Source organism: Montipora capricornis, chromosome 10 (genome assembly GCF_036669925.1).
Source record: "Montipora capricornis isolate CH-2021 chromosome 10, ASM3666992v2, whole genome shotgun sequence".
NCBI lineage: Eukaryota > Metazoa > Cnidaria > Anthozoa > Scleractinia > Acroporidae > Montipora > Montipora capricornis.
The window spans coordinates 16651126-16663625 of record NC_090892.1 but is presented as its reverse complement, the minus strand read 5'-3'; the positions used below and the strand labels follow the sequence as shown (position 1 = coordinate 16663625).

The following is a 12500-nucleotide window of genomic DNA, read 5'->3' as shown; positions in this document are numbered from 1 at the left end:
AGTGATCCTGGATTAGTGGTCCTTTTTTGGATCATCCCAAAGGGACGCACCCTAAGAATGCTAACTCCTCGGGAGATTTGAATTGGGTACAACATAGAGTCAGCCGATTTGGTCTATCAAAATTGGGTCTTCGAAAGGAGATTTTTTCTTCAGTGAAGTTCTGCCTTCATTGTATTCACAAAGGGGTCAGTGTAAAACGCAGACTGCAGACCGGGGGTAAAATGCAGACTGAGGTTATAATTTAACTGTTGAAAAAGTCCAAACCCATTAGAAATGCTAACAGTTAAGCCTAAATATTGTTTTAGGTCTCATTAGGCCTAAGGTTAGCATTTCTAAGGGGTTTGGGCTTTTTCAACATTTACGTTATAACCTCAGTCTTCATTTTACCCCTGGTCTGCAGTGTGCGTTTTACACTGACCGATTCACAAAGGTTCTTTATTTGTGCAAGAGACTTCAAGGAGTTATAGTGAACTTGCCAGGTTGGTGTGGCCCCCCGGCTTGCAAACCAGACGGAAGCTTTGTAGAAGTTCAATGTTGTGCTAGTACAGATAAGTGTTACTGTATAATCAGGGTAGGCAGGGAGGTACAAGGAACTCGACAGAAGGGACCACCGGACTGCAAAGGTGAGATCTCAGAAACGTAAAATATGCATATATGTTATTTGCAAGCTGAGAGGTCCGTATGGCGAAAAACTGAAACCGAGGTGAAGTCTTGAAAATGCTGCCCGAGACCACAAACCGAGTGCAGCTTTTTCAAGACCGAGGTCATAGTTTATAGCTCGCTAAACGGACCGACCCTTAGCTGGTAAATAACTTATTTATAACTTATCAAAGTGCGAACAAGCAAGGCGCAAGTCATTGGCTAATGGGACGTTATTTGGGCAGTTTGTACCAACATGTAGAGCGGATGGGTCATATGAGCCCAAGCAATCCTCGCCCAGCACGGGATAGTGTTGTTGTGTTGATAAGAATGTTGAAATGCTAGACGGCTCCTTCGTCCGATTCAAGCATCCGAAATGCTAGCATGGTGGAGCGAGAGCATGTGTATGTATCGGTATGTAATATATTTCAATGGCACTGACAACAGACGATTGTTGTAAGTGTTGACATCAAAATGTCGTAGTGAAAGGGAACCTCAGTACCACCCCCCTCCCCCCCCCTCCGCGTATCACAGTTTCCAGCGTTTATACTATGCCATAGAAAATACAGCCAATCAGAATGCGGGAAGCCGTTATACATTCGTCAGTACTCCACCGAACTTTCCCATTGATCAGTGTAATTCAACGGTATCACACCCAATCTTTCCATCGTGCCTTGCTGGCCACTTTATTTTCTATGGCATGGTATAAAATAGTTAATGAATGAAGGGGTAGTTTCTAAAGAAACTGTGGTGCTGCGTCGGTGGGGAAGTAGTGTACAAAAATTTGGTTTTATCAACGGAGTTGATAATGTAAATTGGCCACCGTACAGAGATTCTAAAAGTTGACGTTTCGAGCGTTAGCCCTTCGTCAGAGCGAATCCATAGCCCTTCGTCAGAGCGATTCGCTCTGACGAAGGGCTAACGCTCGAAACGTCAGCTTTTAGAATCTCTGTACGGTGGCCAAATTACATTATCAACTCCGTTGATAAAACCAAATTTTTGTATAAAATAGTTATGCAACTCTTTCTCGTGGTATACCGTGGAATATCCCACTCGTCACTTGAGAAAAAAGAAAATACAAGTGACTCGTGGGATATTTCACGGTATACCACTCGAAAGCGTTGCATAACTATTATTTATCAAACGAGTCCATAATTAACCACTGCAAGAAAGATTTTCAAGGTATAAGCTGACGATTCTGACCATTCTTTGGCATTCACCAGAGCTGGGTGCGAAATTTAAATTATATTTCAGTTTCATTCTCTTTCGTCTTCGGGGAGATCCTCCCAAAATTACCGGCTTGATTGAAGTTCCTCTTCCTATCCGTTTCTCTCGCGAAATAATCTGTGCAAGAAAGAGTGTCATGGGGAGAGAAATACGTACAAGAGAAAAGGGAGAAAGCCAGCAAGAAGTATTCTGTTTCCTAAAGCCGATGATACACGGTTCAACAACTTGCAACATTTGTTGCTCAACAAATGTTGAACAATGTTGCACAAACGTATTGAACGGAATAGAGCTGGTCTCTATTTTCGTTCAACATCGTTCAACAACATTCAACACGACACGACACACTGTTCAACATTTGTTGAACAAGAGCTGCAACATTTGTTGATCAACAAATGTTGAACCGTGTATCATCGGCTTAAGACTCGAAGTATCAGTCGAATGTCCTCTTTGCCATAGCCTTTTATTTCATCCGCGTGTATTCTTTTTGCATTTAAAAAATGAAAGTGAATAATTTCTAAAAGGAAAGTAAAGTTAAGACTAAAATTTACAAAAATGTCAAACTGAGTGACATGGGCGAACCAAGTCTAAACGACTAAAGGCGCTGATACACTGTGCAATTTTTCGTCCAACTTGTCTAGCAACGCCATTTCTACAAAAGTTCGCAAATTTCGAAACAAGTTGTTTTACGCGTGTTACACTGAGCAATGATTCATGCAACTTGTCTCGTTTCGATGATCACATGAGGTTAAAGGAACGTTTTCATTGGCGGGTGCCGCAAACCGTTGCCACGCAAGTTGCAGGAAAGATGTCACACTTCGCCATGCTTACAAAATTCGTTCAGTGCAACCGTTGCGGAAAGTAAAACTTTCCGCAAAGGTTTCTGCAACTGGTCTCGCAACGTTTTTGGCCGTTGTAAGGAAAGTTACATTGGGCAAAGATTCGTGCAACTTGTCTCGCAATGGCGTTGCGAGACAAGCTGCACAAAAAATTGCACAGTGTAATAGCGCCTTCAAGCATAAGTAGAGGTATCGCCATACAATCGTTAGGAAAAGTCAAAAAAAAGGTCGAAGAAAAAGGCGAGAAAAAGTAGGGGGAAAAGTCGGAAATAGACTCGAGAGTAAAGTCGGTATATAAAAATTAAAATTAATAAATAAAAAATTCAGAATTGAATATCGACGAAAAGGCTAAGTGGGCTCCTTATTAATTATTTCCGAATCCTCGTCTATTTCTTTATGCAATTCTTTTTTTCCATTCGCTCGGGTAATTACACTAGCACGAACGTTTCCACAGGCGTACTAAACTGCTGCATGTCCTTCCCATGGGTATCAAGCAAACTCTGAACCCGACACCAGAGTCACCATTCATACCAGTTAGAACAGATGAATGCCAAGAATGGGCGCACACTTGTTTGTGCCGCTGATTACTGCGGGATCGCTGTTTTCTCGCCAACAATGACATTGTTACACGTGAAATCACTCGAAAAAGAAGTCCTCAATTTGACTCACATCAAAGCTTGTTTCCTCAGATTTTCTGATTGAATACTTTCAGTAGAAGAAATTAATGCTTCATTTTCATCCTCAAGCTCCTGCCCAGAAAAAGACAAGGAAACAAATTAATGTATATGTACAGAGTTCCATCTGTCCGAGAAGATAAAAAATAAATAAATACGGGAGCAGAGTACAGAACCAACAAAAATAGTGGCCGATCAGAGGCCTGAACCTGGTAAGTCAAATTTACATTTTTCACTTAAGTACGAACCCTAAATTGCCGGGGGGGGGGGGGGGGGGGGAAGAGAAACCCATATAAAAAGGGGAGGGATGCTCGTCGTCTCGCTTAGGGGTGTAAATTTTGGACTTTGGTCTCACTTAGGGTGTTCTGGGCACCATTAAAAGTCACTGTATTTTTTATTTCTTTGTGTTTTAATATGGTCTCTTTTATGTGGAAGTCACATTATTATAAGTAAAAAAAATAACTAAATCAACCTTCAGCTTCTTCTTCAGTCTGAGTACTTCCACTTCTTGTCTAAGTGTATCTACCTAAAGGAAAAAGCAACAATACTGCTTGTTATTAAAAACTGGATCATTGGATAATGCAATTCAAGAGTTTTCACTGGCTTAGCCATTCAGCAAATATGTACCATGCTCTGCCAAATGGTAAACGTGCACGTCATTAATCTTTTGGGCGCGTTTTTAATGCTCGAGGAATAACTGCTAATTATTTTTTGCACATTGCGACTTTTTAGCCTAACACGACTTGTTGTTACATAACGTCCTATACATGTCTTTTCCATGAACAGTACCTTAGATTGAAGTGCTTCTGCCTTTTTTCTTAAACCATTTTCCTTCAAATAAAAAAAAAAAGAAAGAAATTTTGTCAGTGGAAGAGGGGGTTCATCTATTTCCACTCTTAGTACAATGTACATGTACGTCATTAGCAACTGGTTGTCAGAAGGAAATGCAGTAGGCAGCTGTGTTTGAAAAGTAGGAATTGTGTATTTATGAATACAAGGGATAAGTTGAAGTGGAGGAAAAAGTTGAGACGTAATAACAACAATTATTTCGATTTTTAAAATAATCTATTTGTGACTCCAATCAAAATCAATTCCAAAGAAATTCTAGCCAAAAACATTAATTTTGCATATTAAGACAAGCTGATCCAGCTACAAGTTCAATATGGTCTATTAATGAATGACATTGATATGCTTGCAAGTAAGCTCAATACAGTGATGTTCACTAACAATCTAATAATCACTAATACTAATAATGAAGTGATCATCACAATTACATGTATGTAGACTATTTAAGCAATTGTCTCTTGAAAACCCCTTGGAAAAATTCAGCTGGCTCCAGCAGGATTCCGAACCTATGACCTCTGCTATGCCAGTGCAATGCTCTACCAACTGGTCTTTTTAAGTGTGTGGATCCCTTCACTCTTTTGTCTTTAACCTGCACTTCAAGTACACATGCATTCATTTCATTCAATAAGGTAGGAGATTTTGTTCTTTATGATGCCATACCAAATGTTCTTTTCGGAGTCATTTTGTGGTTGCAGCAGCTGATTTATGAGATTTCCATTTCACTTAAAACCTGATAATGATGTTTGCCCATAGAAACGTACCTGAATGAACCTTTTGAGAGTACGCCAGACTGATCAATTAAAATTTACCCAAAAGAATTAACGCTGGGCCCTGGACCCAAAGATACAGTACATGTATGCCCTGGATAATGAAGAGGAGATTTGGTCAGACGATCACATGAGTTTGACTAGGATAATCTCTTTATAACATGGACTGTGTTACTGTACACAAAACATTTTTAGAAACACGAGTGGTTGAATCCCAGGTGGCCCCACACTGAGGGTCTTAAAATAATCAAGATGAGCCTGCCTGAAAATCATTAGACTTTCAAGTCTCCTTGGATAGAGATTTTTATTGGCCCCATCTCACAACCCCCTGTTCCTGTGGTATTTTAACCCTTAAATCACCCCTGAACCGATCTCCATTGATGAGTAAAATCATCTGGCATTAGACAAAGTAAAATCTTTTAGTACCACTCTTAGGACGGAAACGGGAACAGGGCAGATAGTTTTTTAGTAGACCTAAATCAGTGACAAATTCATTTGGAACACTTAGAGGCACAGTTCACGGTTTTGGACTTTCAAACCCCTCCCCCCTCCCCGCAAAATCATTAACCCTTTGACTCTGTCTCACACCACACGATTTTACTTGTCAATGGGTTAAATAATTTACTACTCCAGAAATTAGATCAAGTGAAAACTTCTGTTCAAGAAGCAGGTCTGTTGCACCTAATGCGTCCTTTCACTCCTCAAGGGGCTCCCGGCAGGTTAACAACATCTATGTCCACTCAAAAACTAAATCCCCTTTAATCCTCTCTGTCATAAGAGTGATACCTATAGATTTTACTCTGTCTAACGCCAGAAGATTTTTACCCGTCAATGAGCAGTACTGTACCTTAACAATGTCCCTTTCATCATGAGCGGTGGTTGGAAGAAATCTCTGAAAACATCATCAATAATATCAGTACAGGATAGTAACATCAATGTAATAAAATATTATGGTATATATAAGGGAACCACATGTAAGCAGGAAAATTTTTTTTTTCAGAAAAAAATTTGCCAGGAATGGAAGTCAAAGAAATGGCAATAAAATGATCTTAAGTGACACAATTAATTTTTAATTATCAATAACAATATTTCTTGTTTACAAACATTGACATCACATTTCTATTGAAATTTAAATTTGCCAACCACGAAACAAAAGAAGTCATTGTTTCAACAGCCAATTAGGTTTTGCTTGCCATAAACTGTATTGATAACAACGGGTGATGTCACAAGAAACATCCCCATATAAAGTGAAGATATTGTTGACGTCAGCTATTATCATTAATGTGCCAAGGTCCATAACCTCATTGGCTGTCGAATCAAAAGGTCTTTTGTTCCTGTGGTTGGCACATTTGAATAACAAATTAAAGTCAATGTTTGTAAACAGATACATGTATCATCCCTATAGGTATTAATTTCTTAATCATCAATGATTGATATTGACTGCTGTTAGTACAGGTAATCACATGATTTTGAGTGCAGTTTGGAATAAATAAACGTAAGAATTCTTATTAATGATATGCATTCAAAAAGTTCACTTTTATTCACAGGCACCCCAAGCTCAGTGTGAGCATGGCCAAGGTTGCTGCCTAACGGTCGCTCGGTCGCCTGAGGCGCCTTGTTTGCGAGCAGTGGGCGACCAAATTTCTGAACAAGTAGGCCAAATGGGTGCCTTACTTGATTCATCCTCAATTTCTTGTAAATATGATCCCAGCTGGAATTAATTAATTCTGGGCTTGGGCTACTAACTTATAATTTTGGAAGCCCAAAGGGCTCCCGAAAAATGTTCTTAGACAGCAGCCTTGATGGCCTCCAAAAATATAAGGATTTGTATGGGAATCTCGATAAAAGGAGAAATAATTACCGGTATATGAAAAAATTCTCAATTAAAAAGCCAAACCTTATTGCCATCGTGGATAGCTTCAATCCTTCCTGTGTGCTTATTTTCCAGATCAGACCCCATTTGAGCCATTTGTTAAGTTCTCGGCTGTCAATGGTGTCATAAAATCCCAAGGCTGTCCAGAGACTACATGTAATGCAATAGCAGTTCTGCAAGCAACCTCAGGCCGTAGTTTGTTCACTCCATTGCAAGAAAACAGCTTTCAAAAGAGGCGCTTTATCACCAAAGTGGCCATCATTGGCTTCAACCGCTGTTCGTCAACTGCAAATTTCTTTATTCCCCTGGGTCTCTGGACATGACTGCATTGACTAAAGAGGAATTACCATGCAAATAAACTTTGTTCTCATGGGAATAAAAAAATTTGCTGTTGACAAACTATGGAGACAAATTTTATCTGCATAATTATTAATGTTAATTCCTTGAAGGCTTGATAAATACATTACAGTTACGATCGCACACAGCCTACTACGTACAAAGTTCTATTAACTAATAAAAGCGGCATGAACGCACAAAAGTTTGTTCACCATGGCTTTCATTCTTGCATCTTTCAACGTTTCCCGGCTTCGTGAATGTGTTTTTGAAGTTTGTCAACATGAAGGAGGCGTTACTCTGATTGGACGACTGAGACAATGCAGGGAGAAATTTGGGGTTGACAAACTACCGTCTGCCACCCCAGTAAGGTTCAATTCATTATCAATGGTCGAGGCCATGGCCACTTTGGTGATAAAGCATCTCTTTCGAAAGCTGTTTTCTTGCAATATTAGTTACCACCTGAGGTCACTCGCAGGACTGCTATTGCATTGATGGTGGGGTGAGATGAAAGTTCAATCTTTGTCAATCGAGTCTGACATGGAATTGTGACTGTGGGAACATTTTAGCCAGGAATATTTGACTCAAATTGGTGGCTCCTGAGAATGTAGTCTCCAGCCTTGGGATTTTATTATACAATGTACCGTTGACAACCGAGAAATTGAAAAATGGCTCAAATGGCATCAGATCTGGAAAATAACCTAACAGAAAGGAAGCTACCCACAATGGCAATAAGGTTTGGCTTTTTAATTCAAAATTTTTTCACATAATTATCTTCTTAAGCCTTTTATTAGGATTCCCATACAAATCCTTATAATTTTGTAAGACATGGTCACTCTGAGCTTCGGGCACCTGTGCTTTATTGCACTCATTTATTTGAACTATCTCAGAAAAATTGCTTAGCATGCACTTAGTACGTCTCAACAGGGCCTGAACAATGGAAGGAAATCAGTGATCGAAAAATCAATCGCTCAATCAATGGCAATCGCTTATGGCTAATTACGGTAATTGGCATTGACTGGCATCGGGCAATTGATGACCAATCGATAATCCTACAAGAGTAGTGGAAACATCATCGAATGTCATCGATTGGCGTTCCTATTGCAAATCAATGTTATATAATAATTAATCTTATTTTAAGGAACTCGATTTTAGCGCACAGTCGATCCAGTCGTTGCCTTGGCACTACCTAGATTTTAAATCCTTTTAAATTTGTACCTTTCTGTAATTTATTAATATTTTATAGACTTTTAGAATAATAATAATAATAATGCGCCGACCAACTTGAAACTTCCAATTCCATTCACAGGCAGCCGCACTCTTAAAACTATATTGGCCCATACATAGTTGACTTGGCTTTCATACCGTCAATTAACAAGCAATCTTTGAAATTACAATCATGTAGCTTCAGTTGGCGAGGGCAGTCTATGTTGCTAATGATTCTGTACACAAGTTGTAATCTCATGAACTGTCTTCTGCTGCTTATAGATACATGTAGCAGCGTTAGTTTCGATTGCTTGAATTGTGTACAAGTCTTGCGATTTGCCCTAAGGGTAATTACGCATAGCTTGGTTTTGGAGACGCTCGAGGTGCAGAGAGTTTTGTTTTCCACAGTCACCCCAGACTATGCAACCATAATCCATAATTGGAAAGGTTGTTTGCTTATGTATCGTAGGTAGCATTTTCCAGCTGAGGTACATGTACTTAGATACCCTGCTCAACAGTCTGGGATAATCTCTTCGAGATACATGTATTACATGAAGAAGCATACGTATTCCAACTTGGGTTATGATCTATACCGGTACTACTACTTATCCTCATCGGTCCCATGAGGACTCTTAAGGGCCGGAGGTTATGATCTATGTGCACACCTAAATATTTCATACTATTCCTCTGCTTTAGCAGTTTACAATCTAGAAAAATTTCTAAGTTACAGGAGGTAGCTACAGTATTCCTTGCGCTGGTTAACATAACTTAGCATTTCTTGTGGTTACTTATAAGTCTCTTTTGTGTCCACCAGTAAGCAATATTGGTAAGGTCTTCATTTACTGAGTGTTCGGCTTCGTTAACATCTGTAGAGCTAGCATGGTGGCTCAAGCCCCCCCCCCCCCCCCCCAAGAAATTTTCAGATGAATTAAATTCTGCTACAAAAGTGGAATTTTGCTTCTACGATGGACAGCTGTCAATGGAAGCTACAGTTTCAGAGTATCGTTGATCATAGTAAGATTATGTACTGTTGTTCTTCTGTGCAATTTGGAACTGTGTAAAGAAAGAAAATCGTATTTTTGCTCTGCCAAAAACAACCAACAGCTTTTAAAATATCTCCTTATTTTTCATCAAAATAGACAGAAGCAAAATGGATCGAAATGCACCAATGACAATCCCTGAACTTGACCTCTTGAACTTTATTGGTTTCCTAAGAGGTCAGCCAGTATAAAATATACTACTGTACTTGAGTGAAACTTGGGTTTTTGTGCATTTATATTGAAAGTCTTAAAATGTCTTCGCAAGAGCCACCAAAAAAGAAATCCAAACATCTCGAAAATAAGCAGGGAACACTTTTATTGTGGGTAAAACCATGCACTAGTGACACAGCGCCTGGTGTAGTCACAATCCGAATCAAAGAACATCCTGGAAATGAAAATGATTTGGAGCCATGGACAACAATTTCTGGCAAACAGAAAACGACAAAAAGACAACTCAGCCCTCCAGATCAAGTCTTTGTAAATGTATCAGATAGTCCATACCAGCCAAAGAATTTTAAATTCCTGGCAAAGACCTTCGGCAGTAAACAGCATGGTTTGAACGATTTAAGTGGTTGCATTATAACAAGAGAAGAGATGCAGCTTATTCCCATACTTGCTTGAAAGCACTTCAAAGCGGAATGCTAACTTCACCTAACACAGACCCAGCTTTTAAGAAAAATGGATTTTCTAACTGGAAAAATGCAATGGAGACCAAGAAAGGATTTCAAAAGCACAAAGCGTCTGATTCGCATATGGAGGCAGTTGCAAGATATGTCACAGCACCTGCAACAGTAATACATGTAGGTGATATCGGTGATTTGCTATCTGAATGACATGCATTAGAAAAGAGTATCCAATACTTAGTATGACAGGCTTTGCCATTAAGAGGAGACTGGAACACTGAAACAATGTCTGAGGACAACTCCAATTTTCATCAGCTGCTGAAACTATGGGCTCAAGAAAATCCAGAGATCATTGAGTGACTTCCGGAACGAGATGACAAATACACATCACCAGAGATTCAGAATGAGATGCTAGAGGCAATGGCTCTTGGCACGATGCAGCAAATATCTGCAAACATTCAGAATGTGATGTTTTTCACAATCACGGCTGACGAAACAGCAGATGTTTTGCTTTCGGTGGGTTGACGACTGTTTTGTGATACACGAAGATTTAATTGGAATGCATCCTTTGGAAAGAACAACTGTAAATCAAGTAGTAGCAATACTAAAGAATGCCCTACTGAGAATGAATTTAAACATCCAGCGCACCAGTGGGCAGCAGCGACGATGGCAGGCGAGAAAACTGGAGTAGCTACGCAAAATAAAACCATCAACGGAAGATGCTTACACATGCACTGTTATGGACATGCCTTAAATCTGGCTGTCGCTGATGCCATAAAATCAGTGTCAATGCATCAGCGATTCACAGTACGTGAAATTTGAAAGCTGGTTAAAAAGTCACCACAAAAAAACACAAAGTTAGACAAAATGAGAGCGGAAACAAAGAATGAGTCATGCGGTGTACACACATTTTGCCCTATGAGATGGACTGTGCATGGCGAAGCATTAGCAGCAGTTATCAATAATCACGCTGAACTACTGTAATGGAACTATGGGATGGTTGCTAACCCAGTCAAAAGACATGGATTTGAAAGCAAGAATCCGAGGTGTTCAAAGTATGATGGCAACATTCAACTTTTATTTTGGTTGTATCCTGGGAAAGCAGCTTTGGAGGCAGACTGACAACCTATGTCATGCCTTGCAAGATTCATCCACCTTAGCTGCTCAAGGTAACAGACTTACCCAGGATGTGGTAAAAGCCTTACTGAAAGATCGGACTGATACCTCATTTAGTCTTTTTTGGGCTCGGATCTTACAGCACAAAACTACAGAGATTCAGGCCACTGAGGATCCTAAGTTACTCAGGAAGAGAAAAGCCACCACTTACCTGAAACTCTCAAAGACCATTACAAACGAATCTACTTTAATGCAATAGATACTGCAAAGCAATGCATTGCCACAAGATTTAAGGAAAAAGACTTCAAAATTTACGTGAACATACAGGAGCTCCTATTGTAGTCTTTTGCCAGTGAGTCATGTGACATTGAGCTAGCCGAAGTGGTGAAGATATACAGCAAAGATTTGGATTCTTTCAAGTTAAAAGGACAACTTTTGCTTTTACCACTATGACACTTCAGAATTTGACGTCAATGATCTGGTAACCTTCTTGCAGTCCCTTGATACATGTAGCTCCCGCAGAAAACTAATATACCGTAATTAACCGAAATTTGTACTCTGGGAAAGTTGTTACTTGTCATGCCAGCAACCAATGCCGTTAGTCAGGGTTAGTGAAAGAACGTTTTCATCTTTAAAGTGGGTTAAGACGCATTTACGCTCAACAACGGGAGACTCTAGACTGAACCACCTAACGATGTTGCATGTCCACAAGGACAGAAAAGATGATCTGACCCTTGTAGACATAGCTTATGACTTTGTTGGGGAGAAAGAAAACCAAAAGCAATTGTTTGGCATATTATCCGCGAATGATATCCCAAACAAGTTCTCTATTTTGTCAAAGTCAACACAAACGGAAAATTAGAGACAAGAACAAAAGGTAATGTAGACAAATGTAGTGATTTGAAATGTACCAAGAAGTATGCTTTAACTGAGAGACCAAAGAGGGGAGGGGGGGTGGGGGGAGTTAATGTGGGCCACTCACTCAGCCCCCCCTCCCCCCTCAGTCATTTTATGCTTACTACAGGCCTGCATGGATGTTAAACAGGGTAGGTCCCAGGATTGACCCTTGTGGAACACCATAACTATCAACCTCTTGCTTGATTCTTTGCCATCAGAGGACACATATTGATATCTTTCATCCAAATAGCTGTTGAACCATTTGAGCTCAGTACCAGTTACGCTGTTGTTCCTCATTTTGTTTAGAAGGGTGTTATGATCTATGATGTCAAACCCCTTTCTTAAAGCAAGGAAGGCACTTACAACCTTTTCGCCGTGATCGATGGCTAATTTCCACGAGTCAACAGCTTTAATCAGGGCCAC

At 39.8% G+C, this 12500-nt stretch overlaps 1 protein-coding gene across 1 annotated transcript in view; it reads right to left on the bottom strand.

Moving 5' to 3' along the window:
- Positions 1-2307: 2307 nt before the first annotated feature.
- Positions 2308-12500, bottom strand: part of LOC138019405 (protein hook homolog) — an 11208-nt gene continuing 1015 nt past the window's right edge. Inside the window, exons 2-5 of the mRNA XM_068866178.1 lie at positions 5837-5881; positions 4166-4207; positions 3849-3902; positions 2308-3451 (exon numbers count right to left, since the gene is read on the bottom strand). Coding sequence (XP_068722279.1) covers positions 3368-3451; positions 3849-3902; positions 4166-4207; positions 5837-5881 — 225 coding nt within the window. The 3' untranslated portion in view covers positions 2308-3367. The remainder of the gene's footprint in view (positions 3452-3848; positions 3903-4165; positions 4208-5836; positions 5882-12500) is intronic.